A 12,290-nucleotide genomic window follows, 5' to 3' on the forward strand; every position below is an offset into this window, starting at 1 on the left:
AAAAACAAAAACAAAAAAAGAAAAGAAAAGAAAGGAAGATTTCTTAACCAACTGTACAATCAAAGAGATACAAAGTTGATGGGCTTGACATTATAAGGTAAATAGGTTGATCCCATCTCAGTATCTCTATAATGCATATGTGACAACTTTTATATAGAAAATAGTAATGAACAATTTTAGAAATGTGAAATAATAAAATATCTATATTAATGATTAAAATATTGACAAATGGATTAATGATTCAAACCATATATCAGTTGATGATTATATACTAATAAATTTTGTATTAGTTTAGTTCACACGAAGGATTTTTCTGTCTAGTATTTTCTTCAGGGCAACACTGACATCCTTATTCCTCAGGCTATAGATCAAGGGGTTCAGCATGGGCACCACAATGGTATAAAACACAGAGGACACTTTCCCTTGTTCCATTGAGCTTACTGATGATGGCTGTAAGTACATGAATGCAGCAGAACCAAAGAAGATAGCAACAGCAGAGATGTGGGAGCTACAGGTGCTGAAGGCTTTGGACCTGCCCTCAGTGGAACGGATGTGCAAGATGCTGGCAATGATGAATATGTAAGAAGTAAGAATAGTCAAAGTTGGGACAACAATGTTAAATGTACCAAAACATAGAATCAACAACTCATTAACATATGTGCTAGAGTTAGCAAGCTTAAGGAGAGGAAGAAGATCACAGAAATAGTGGTTGATCACATTTAAGTTACAGAACTGAACTCTAATCATGAAGCCTGTGTGAGCTGATGCACAAACCACACCAATAATATACACCACTGAAATCATGGAAATGTATATCTGATAGGACATGGTTACATTGTAAAGTAAGGGGTTACATATGGCAACATAACGATCATATGCCATTGCAGCCAACATGTGACACTCTGCAATGGCAAAAATAAGGAAGAAATAGAGCTGAGTCATGCATCCAGGGTAGGAGATGATGTTCTTCTCTTTCACAAAGTTCACCAACATTTTGGGGGCAATGACTGTGGAATGGCAGAGGTCAATAAAGGATAGACTGCTGAGGAAATAGTACATGGGGTTGTGCAGGTGAGAACTGAGCCAAATCAGTGTGATCATGCCCAGATTCCCCACCACAGTGACCACATAGATTCCTAGAAAGAGGAGGAAGAGGGGCATCTGGAGGTCCATCTTCTTTGAGAGCCCAGTCAGGATGAACTCAGCCACTGTGCAATGATTTCCTGCTGCCATATCCTCTGTTCGAATTCTGAAGAAGAAAGAAATGTGAGTTATTGTTTTAAATTTACAAGAGAATCTGCATGCATGTGACCTTCAGCTATGTAAATTTGAATCTCTTCATGATAATGAAACCTACAGAAACCTATATAAGTAAACATTCTTAATTTAGTATTACGTTAATTAACATTTTTTAAAATTTAGAATACATACTACATAAAATACTGCCCCTGAGCAGTTTGAGCATTTCAGTGGTTTCACAGCAATGTCTTCACTTGAAACTTGCATCTCCTCTCTGAGGACTACATCTCAAAATATCCTAAGGTACTATGGAAGCTGCCAAGGGAGAAAAGTAATCAATAGTCCCAGCCAACTACAGACATATGATCTATAACAATTTAAAGCATGGCAAGATGTCCTCAAAAGTGCAATAGTGGCACTAAAATCATGGTGGCAAACCACAGCTATATATTTGGACTTTAGAACTATACAATATTAATAGGCCTGGTGGGTAAACAACCAACTCCTTCTGCTACATGTTGTCATAGACCCTGGAGGAGAATAGAGTACTGCCATTTTCTTAAACCCATATATTTCTAAATGTATTTGAAATACTTATTCTTACAACTGCAGACACGATTAACTCTGTTTTCACATCAAAGAAACTTCTTTTTCTAGCAGATGGAGATCATCTGAGAAAGCCACAACTGGTCAAAATGCAGATAACCAACTATGAGGTTCCCATTACCAATTGCTGCATCTGTAACATGATACTTACACATAAGACTCTGGGAAAATAACAAGGTAGGGGTGGAAAGATTATAAGAGCCAGAGGACCAAGAAGTCTGTGTGAAATAGTGTCTTGTTTAATAACAGAAATGCTACACCCAAAAAAATCTCAAATTATGTTTGCCTAAACAAGGCCAGAACAATAACACCACCAGTTGACATGACAACCAGATAGGAAAAAAAAAAAATCTCACAAGGCTTTTGACCCTAGAAAAGAGTTACAGTCAGAGCGGCAGATACAGTCTTGTGAAGGTTTGAATCCTCTGAGACGTTATATAACCCTTCCCAGTATTTAGCCCCAAATACATTTAAGCAACACTAAGTGGTCTCTGTGGGATTTGTATGTATGTGTGCATTTATACGAGTATACATGGGTTAAATAAAATGCTGATTAGCCAGTAGTCAGTCAGGAAATATAGGAGGGGCAACCAAACTATGAATGCTGGGAAGGAGAAGTGCAGAGTCAGGAGTTGCCAGCGAGATGCAGCGGAAGGGAGATGAGAATGTTATACGGAAAAAGGTACCAAGTCACGTGGCTAAACATAGATAAGAACTGTGGGTTAATTTAAGTGTAAGAGTTAGTTAGTAATAAGCCTGAGCTACTAGCTGAGCATTTATAAATAATATTAAGCCGCTGAGTCAATTATTCAGAAGTGGCTGCTGGGTATATGGGAGTTGCTTGCAGTACAGAAACTTCTGTTTACATGTGGAGCACAATGTGGGGCCAAAATGTCCACACAAAATCTGACAAAGCTAAAAAAGGATTCTAGAAACACAAGAATGAAGTCAAGCACAGCATCCTAATAGCAGCATTTTCTTAGGTGGGCTTTGCTTACTAGCAGCTAAAAGAGGTACAGCTCCTTTAAGAGAAGATGTCCTGACCCATTAGTGGCAAAAGCTGTGAGGCTCTTTTATGGGGCCCTACTACCAAACACTTATATGGGGTTCATAAGCAGCAGGTAGTTATGCTTTACTTGTTGGAAGCATGGACTCTAAAATTCCCCAGAGTTGGGGTGATAAACATGGAATCCATCAATATCTCCCCCATGAGGTGAGGCACTCAGGGAACAAAAGAAATGGAGCAGAGCCAGCCACCAAAGTCACTTCTTTAGTTCTGGCCATGCCTGTTCGGCAGTTTAAAGGCTAATGTGAACAGAAAGAAATAGAAATATGCAGTAAAATTAGATTTAGACAAAAAAGGACTCTACATGGGTCACAGTATGTTTGAAAAATGTGCATAGGTTTGAGAGAAAGTGAAAAAAGATAAATTAAATAACAGTAAAGTCCTTAAAAACAGAGTAATAAAAATATAATAGCCTTGTAAAGATGATAAATTCATAGTCTAAATTTTATATTTTACGGTGTTCTCTGGATTTTTTGACTGTTAATGAACAAATGATAACTGTTAATAGGTATTTAATTGTGAAAAGCTGCTAGATTAAAGCAATCTATATATTTAAAAAATATATTGACTTTAAAATTTAAGTCAAAAGGTATGTCACATTGCAGAAAATGTTACATTTTTGGTTACATAGGAAATGGGAGATTATGGATTCATTCTGGATTAAGAAAAATCAAGCCTAACTGAGGAAGATCCCCTGAAAATACTAACTACACACATGGGAAAATAAACCTAAATCAACTACAAGATATTTAACATGTATTTTAACTGAATAAACATAAAACAAAACATTATCTTTGACTGGCTTATGTACAGTACATAGTTTACATTTATATATATATAATATATATATATATATATATATATATATATATATATATATATATACCTTTAAAAGTTTATGAACCAGAGACATAAACACACCCTGCACCAATTGGGAACAGGTAAGGCCCCATTTCCGGACTGGGTAGACTAGGTCCCTAGCTCTTAGGCCCTGGGGACACATCTTATGCCCCTCCACCAAGTCATTGAAGCCCCCAGGGACTGACCAGCTGCCTCTTCCCCCAACCCCTAATCAGGAAAACAGCCTCCTGTGACACCAGTGAAAACTGGAGACGTAAGCCCACCCTACACAGATTGGGAACAGAAAATGGGTTCCACCCTGCACCAGTTGGAAATAGCTGCTCCCTGAGACAGATCCCACTGGTGCCCATTTTACTAAGATCTACTCCCTAAGACAGAAGCCATCAGCACAGATTGGACAAAAGACTCAGATTAGACAAAGAGCCCCCATTAGTCCAAGAGTATCAACCAGACCAAAAGAGGCTCCCTCAGACACAGACAGCACTTGTACAAAGTGGAGGAAGAGATGGGTGCAAAAGTACAGTCAACAACATAAAGACCAATATGGTACCCTCAGAACCTAGTGGTGCTATACCAGCAAGACCTGAACGTCCCAAAGCAGAAGCAGAAGACATAGAACTTAAAAATGATGTTAAGAAGATAATAGAGGTTTTTAAGGTGGGAATGAAAAGTACCCTTAAAGAATTTGAAGAAAAGAAAAACAAAAATTCGAAGACATTAATAAATCCCTTAAAGAAAGCCAAGAAAAAAGCAATTAAACAGGTAAATGAAAAAGTCCAAGATTTGAAAACCAAAATAGAGGCAATATAGAAGACACAAACTGAGGAAAGGCTGGAAATGGAAAATCTGAGGAAATGAATAGGAACCAACAGAATACAAGAGATAGAAGAGTGGCTCTCTGGTGTTGAAGATACAATAGAGGAAATAGATTCATCAGTCAAAGAAAAGACTAAAGCTACAACAGAAAACATCCAGGAAATTTGGGACACCATGAAAAGACAAATCCTAAGAATAGTAGGGAGAGAAGAAGAAGAATATCAACTCAAAGGCACAGAAAATATATTCAACAAAATCATAGAAGAAAACTCTTCCAACTTTAAGAAGGAAATGCCTATGAAGATACAAGAACCTTACAGAACACCAAATAGTCTGGATCCAAAAAAAGAATCCTCATCAAATAATAATCAAACCATTAAACATACAGAACAATGGAAAAATATTAAAAGCCACAAAGGAAAAAGGCCAAGTAGCATATAAAAGCAGACCCATCAGAATAACACCTGACTTCGCAATGGAGACTCTGAAACCCAGAAGGTTCTGGACAGATGTTATGCAGACACTATGAGATCATGGATGCCAACCCAGACTATTATATCCAGCAAAACTCTCAATTGCCATAGATGGAATAAACAAAATATTCCATGATAAAACTAGATTTAAACAATATCCCCATATTTATTCAATATAGTACTTGAAGTTCTAGCTAGAGCAATAAGACAACAAAAGGAGATCAAAGGGATAGAAATAGGAAGGGAAGAAGTCAAACTTTCACTATTTGCAGATGATATGATAGTGTACACAAGTGACCCCAAAAATTCAACCAGAGAACTCCTACAGCTGATAAACTCCTTCAGTAAGGTGGCAGGATACAAGATTGACTCAAAAAATCAGAAGCCTTCCTATATACAAATGACAAAGGGCTGAGAAAGAAATCAGAGAAACATCACCCTTTAAAATAGCCACAAATATTATAAAACACCTTTGGGTAGCTCAAACTAAGCAAGTGAAGGACCTATATGACAAGAACTTTAAGTCTTTGAAGAAAGAAATTGAAAAAGACATCAGAAAAAAGGAAAGATCTCTCATGCTCATGGATAGGTATGATTAACATAGTAAAATGGCAATCTTACCAAAAACAATCTACAAATAAATGCAATCCCCATCAAAATCCCACCACAATTCTTCACAGGCCTGGAAAGAATAATGCTCAACTTCATATGGAAAAACAAAAAAACCCAGGATAGCGAAAACAATCCTGTATAATAAAGCCACCTCTGTAGGCATCAGCATCCCTGACTTCACGCTCTACTATAGAGCTACAGTAATAAAAACAGGTTGGTAATGTCATAAATACCAACATGTGGACAAATGAAATCGAATTGAAGACCCTGATATTAATCCTCACACCTATAAACACCTAATTTTTGACAAAGAAGCCAAAACTGCACCATGGGAAAAAGAAAGCATCTTCAACAAATGGTGCTGTCATAAGTGGATGTCAACATGTAGAAGATTGCAAATAGATCCTTATCTGTCACCATGCAAAAAAAACTCAAGTCCAAGTGGATGAAAGACTTCAACAAAAATCCAGTTACTCTGAACCTGATAGAAGAGAAAGTAGGAAGTAGTCTTGAATGCATTGGCACCAGAGTTCACTTCCTAAATATAACACCAGTAGCAGACACTGAGAGAAACAATTAATAAATAGGACCTCTTGAAACTGAGAAGCTTTTGTAGGGCAAAGGGCACTGTCAGCAAGACTAAGCAACAACCTACAGAATGGGAAAAGTTCTTCACCAACCCCACATCTGACACAGGGCTGATATCCAGATTATATAAACAACTCAAGAAACTAGACATCAAAATACCTAACAGTCCAATTAAGAAATGGGGTGTAGAGCTAAACAGAGAATTCTCAACAGAAAAAACTTAAGTAGCCAAAAGATATATAAGGAATTGCTCAACATCCTTAGTTATTAGGTATAGTGATATTTTATTTGTATTGAAATGTGATTTTATTTGTATGTTAATAAAGTTGCCTTGAGGTCAGATCAAGCTAGAGCAGAAGCTGGGCAGTAATGGTGCACACCTTTAATCCCAGCACTTGGGAGCCAGAGCTAGGTAGATCTCTGTGTGTTCAAGGACACAGCCAGCATGGCAGACACACCTTTAATCTCAATACTAACCATAGAAGACCTGGAAGTCTGTACAAACAAGCAGTGATGAGGAGGTCTTGTGGCTGGGTTTACAAACAATGAGAAAACAGAACAGAAAGTCTATAAAAAAGACAGGACACACAGAAGTAGGTCTCTTGCAGAGAGGAAGGACAGCAGAAGCAGTGAAGGTTAAGGTTTTCCGCTCTTGCTCTGACCACGTGATTTTTAACTCTGCAATTGGTTCTGTGTTTCTTATTTAACAAGACGGTTACATCTACATTTGTCGCCCAGCGTGGCAAGAATTCATTAAAAAACCACTTGCCTTGGAAGTGGGTCCAGCTTCCCACCTGGGCAGGCCCAGCTCCCTAGCTCGGGCCTAACCTTGGCCTAGCTCAGCTTAGGACTCAGGCCCAACCTACCTTAGCTACAAGTGGGGATTACAAATTGCTCCTGAAAAGATACAAAGAGGAGATTCTATTAATTATATTAGGATATAAAATAGAGCTACAAAAAAATTACACATCAAAAGGTGCAAATTAGGAGAGATCACCTACAGACTCTTAATGACTTTCAAAGATTATTTGGGGACATTTCTCATCTACAAACTATTGATGAACTGAAAAATTTGTTCAAAACCTTAGAAGGTGACAAGGACTTAAATAGTCCAAGAGAATTATCACCTGGAGCTGAGAAAGAATTGGCCTTGGTAGAAAAAAAAGTACATGAAGGACATGTGGATTGTATTGATCCAAAGCTGGATTGCATTTTGGTTATTTTACCTTCTAGGCATTCTTCTACAGGAATATTAATGCAGAGAGAAGATATTATATTGGAATGGATATTTTTACCAAATAAACCAAATAAAAATTAAAAACTTATGTGGAAAAAATCTGACTTAATTTTTAAAGGAAAATTGAGACTTCATCAATTAGCAGGAATATACCCAGCAGAAATTGTTGTACCATTAACTAAAGAGGACATTGAAAATTATGGACAGAAAGTAAAACTTGGCAAAGAGCTTGCAGTAATTTTTTGGGAGAAATTAACAGCAAATATCCTAAAAGCAATAGAATTGATCTTATAAAGAGAACTGATTGGATCTTGCCTCGAATTGTCCGTGAAAAACCCATATCTGGAGTTTGGACATTTTATACAGATGCCAAGAAACAAGGAAAGGCAGGTTAAAATCAGAAAAGTTAAGTAAAGTGGTTCAAAGTCCTTATAATTCAGTTCAAAAATCGGAATTGTATGCTATTCTGTTGGTATTAATGGATTTTTCAGAACCTCTCAACATAGTTACTGACTCTCAGTATGTGGAAAGAGTGGTATTACATATTGAGACTGCAGAATTTATCCCTGATGCTTCAGAATTAACTTCACTGTTTATTCAATTACAAGATACAATCAGGGCAAGGAGTCATCCTTTATATATAACTCACATCCAATCCTATACTGGTCTGCCAGGCCCTCTAGCACAAGGTAATGATGAGATTGATAAATTATTGATAGGAAATGTGCTGGAGACCTCAGAATTTCATAAGAAACATCATGTCAATAGTAAAGGTTTAAAAAGGATTTTTCCATAACCTGGCAACAAGCCAAGGAAATTGTAAAGAAATGTCCTACTTGTTCCTTCTACAATCAGACACCATTACCAACAGGATGTAACACAAAGGGTACTCAAAGGAATGAAATCTGGCAGATGGATGTGTTTCACTTTGCAAAATTTGGAAAATTGAAATATGTACACTATACTATCGATACTTATTCAGGATTTCAATGGGTGACTGCTTTGAGTTCCGAAAAAGCTGATTCTGTAATCACTCATTTGCTAGAAGTTATGGCCATCATGGGTATACCTTCACAAATTAAAACTGACAATGCTCCAGCATATGTCTCTATTAAAATGAAACAATTTTTTGCTTATTATAATATAAAGCATATTACAGGTATACCAAATAATCCAAGCAGTTATAGAAAGATCCAACAGAACTCTAAAGGACACGATAAATAAACAGAAAGGGGTAACAAAAGCCCCCAGAAATAGACTGCACAATGCTCTATTAACTTTGAATTACTCAATGCTAATGAGAAAGGAACAACAGCTGCAGAGAGACATTGGTTAATAGAAAAAAAACTACAGAATTAAATCAGCCTATATACTTCAAGGATGTGCTGACCTCAGAATGGAAACCAGGGTATGTGTTACGTTGAGGACAAGGTTTTGCTTTTGTTTCTGCAGGAGAAGATAAGCTGTGGGTACCATCAAAATTGATAAAGGTTCGATTTGAACAAGAGAGACCTCTTAATTAGAAGAGGTGATAGTTCATCAACCAACATGACCATCCAGTTTAAACTCACTTATACCATTAATACATGCCTTTTCATTTAATCAGATGTAACTTGCAAAAAGGGAACCTCCCCAAAATTAGTCTTGGGGAAGGGTTTTTGTTTTTGTCTTTTAGGAGAATGAAGGCTAAGGAATCTGAAGAACACTGGAAAAATGAGACAGCTGAAGAAAAAGGACAAATCATCTGTCCCAGGAAAAAGAGTAAAATGGCCTATTGGTATATCATCTACAAAATTTCACAAATCTTCCTAAATGTTTGTTTCTGCTCTTCTCTAAAAAATTAATACTATTGGTCTTCTTGTAGTCCCAGTTCAATTAAAGTTTAAAGCTGACTTTGGAGTTGGGGAATGGCTCTCTCCTCCTTTAAACTCAAGCATGTTGTTAAAAGGAAAATGAAAACTCCCTGTATCATACCAGAAGAAAGAGCCATCTTCTGACATGAGACAGGAGAAAAACCAAATTAATTAATGGACTATTCTATTACTAATCTCAATTCTTTGATTCTATTCTGATTCTTTAAACTTTTCTTAAAGTATGAATTTTATATCTATCTATATCTATATATATATTTTTTCAACTTTGTTAAGATAATAATGGTCATATAGAGTACTAATTAATTCTAGAGAAAAGGCTTCAATTAGCTGCCTATACGTGTTTTTGTGTTCAACTCTCTTCAGTTTTCTGCAGGAAGCCACAACCAGGCCTAACATCAGCTGAAATCTCCAGGAAGAAGATGGGGCCCCACAACGACAATTCCACATGGAAAATAACATCACTAAGCTGACAAACATCATCTACAGATCAGCTTTGGACTACAAAGTGCTTAGAGCAATTCTGAGATGGCTAGCTGAGATGATCCAGTGTCAAAGACTACTTGAATAAGGACTTGAGATAAACTATGAACTTTGGCATTATGGATAACAAAGAATATAATTACCTTTCCTAGAATTTGTCAATTAACCCAAAATTTTTCTTTTTAGAATAAAGATAACTTCACCCATATCCAGCAGGAAGAAATTTTAAGAATATGACACCCACATTCCCAAAGGGGTGGTGTGGGATGGTGGTTTTTTGGTCTTTTTATGGGTATTGGGTCTGGGATAGTTTTCATTGTTTAGGAGGGTTGGTTACAAGTTGTTGTTAAGGTTAGGAAATGGAGTAGGCAAAAGGTGCTTGATAAAAAAAAAAAGAAAAGAAAAAGACAATTACTAGTTTTAAATACTTTACATTGGATTGGATTGTTTTATATTGTATACAAATTATTATTATTATTATTGATATTGAGATTGTTAGAATATACCATACACATAGTTCTAATCTTGCTCGAGATATTGTATTTATACCATTCATTTAACAATGTAATGCAATTTACTAATCCTTGAATGTTTGTATTACCAATTATTAGGATATATAGAAATGAAAGTTAGTGGTTAGACATTACAATTGAACTTGTAGTCATATTAGGTGTGTTTTTAAGATCAAACAGATATATTTTAGACAGACAGGTCATCTTCAAACCCTTCAGAGATCTACAGAATATGGCATTTAAAATGCTTTAATAACTTAGGAATTTTTCTTTTTGCTATGACTATGAGACATGTTGGCTCCTGGCAGTACCAATCTACTTCAGAGAATATATGGGCATTGAAGAAACTGCATATGGAGTTAACTTTCATTGTGGCAAAAGTTAGCCACTGAACAACAAAGTATCCTCCAAGTATCAACTGCTGACAAACAGGACAGACAGGACATGAAACCAAGGACTACTGATTCTTGCCAAAACAAGTGTGGTTGTGGCTTTAACAAAAGGCATCTTCTGAAGCCAGGACAATATGGCACCATCCCTGAAGTGAGTGGCCTTTGAAATCTGTAAAAGGTACCTTGCCCTTTTCTTCGAATGCAGCTGTACAGGGAGGGGGGCAATGGCTTCTGATGTGCAGTGGAACAACAGATGAAACAGTTGTTCTTGAAGAATAACTAAGCTCACCGCTCTCAATAGTAGACTGGCATTTAATAGAGGGATGCAGAGAAGAATGGGATGCTGAGATGAAGCCACATGTACACAGCCAAGAAAAAATAGACAGCTGAATTGAAAAAACATCAATAATTTCCAGAATTTAAAATCCTGAATAATGACATGACACTAATGGAATTCAGGTGTTTCTGGTACATGGACTGCTCTCACCAAATGTGAGGTCAAACTGTTGACCTTGTATACATCCTAGTTCACAAATGAGTCTGTCAGATATGCTAAGCCTATAGGCTAAAGATGATGCCCCAACACTGTGGAGAAACCTCAGGTGACTGTCCAGGCAGCTGGTGTTTCTGTCAACTCACATTTTTTTTGGAAGCTAGTTGCATGCACTTCCTGTTTTTATTTTTTATTAGGTAATATTATTTCCTTCTTGGGTCTCTGAGGGAGTTGAAGATCAGTTAGTTATAGTTATAATTATCTTTGTTAAGGATTTCAGAAAAACTCACTAAGAGCTGTAAGTGTATAAATTTGAAAGATGTTATAAGACAGTTCCATTAGCAATATAAGTTAGGATAGAAAGTGAATCAGGTACATTTTGGACTTACCAAAATATGATAGATAATGGAATTATTTTCTCTGAATTTGTCAAATGCAAATGGACTAGACATTGTTTAGGTATTTATTGCTTGTATATATGGTATATGTAGTTATTGTACTTTTGTATATAGTTTTTCTTATGTTAGTTATAACTTTTTCCTTTTTTCTTTTTATCAAAATAGAAAAGGGGAAATATAGTGATATTTTATCATGATATTTTATTTGTATTGAAGTGTGATTTAATTTGTATGTTAATAAAGTTGCCTTGAGGTCAGATCAAGCTAGAGCAGAAGCTGGGCAGTAGTGGTGCACACCTTTAATCCCAGCACTTGGGAGGCAGAGCTAGGTAGATTTCTGTGTGCTCAAGGACAGCCAGCAAGGCAGACACACACCTTTAATCTCAATACCAACCATAGAAGACCTGGAAGTCTGTACAAACAGGCAGTGATGAGGAGGTCATGTGGCTGGGTTTACAACCAGTGAGAAAACAGAACAGAAAGTCTATAAAAAAGACAGGACACACAGAAGTAGGTCTGTTGTAGAGAGGAAGGACAGCAGAAGCAGTGAAGGTTAAGGTTTTCTGCTCGTGCTCTGACCTCGTGGTTTTTAACTCTGCAACTGGTTCTGTGTTTCTTATTTAATAAGACGGTTACATCTACA

The 12,290-nt window shown here is 36.6% G+C and overlaps 1 protein-coding gene across 1 annotated transcript; it reads right to left on the bottom strand.

Annotated features, from left to right (window-relative positions):
• Positions 1-291: 291 nt before the first annotated feature.
• LOC118587550 (olfactory receptor 8G1-like) lies at positions 292-1,265 on the bottom strand. The gene has a single exon (XM_036193587.1). The coding sequence runs from the start codon at positions 1,231-1,233 to the stop codon at positions 292-294; it is 942 nt and encodes a 313-aa protein (XP_036049480.1). The 5' UTR covers positions 1,234-1,265.
• Between the last annotated feature and the right edge of the window lie 11,025 nt (positions 1,266-12,290).

The sequence above is a fragment of the Onychomys torridus genome, chromosome 7 (genome assembly GCF_903995425.1).
Source record: "Onychomys torridus chromosome 7, mOncTor1.1, whole genome shotgun sequence".
Lineage (NCBI taxonomy): Eukaryota > Metazoa > Chordata > Mammalia > Rodentia > Cricetidae > Onychomys > Onychomys torridus.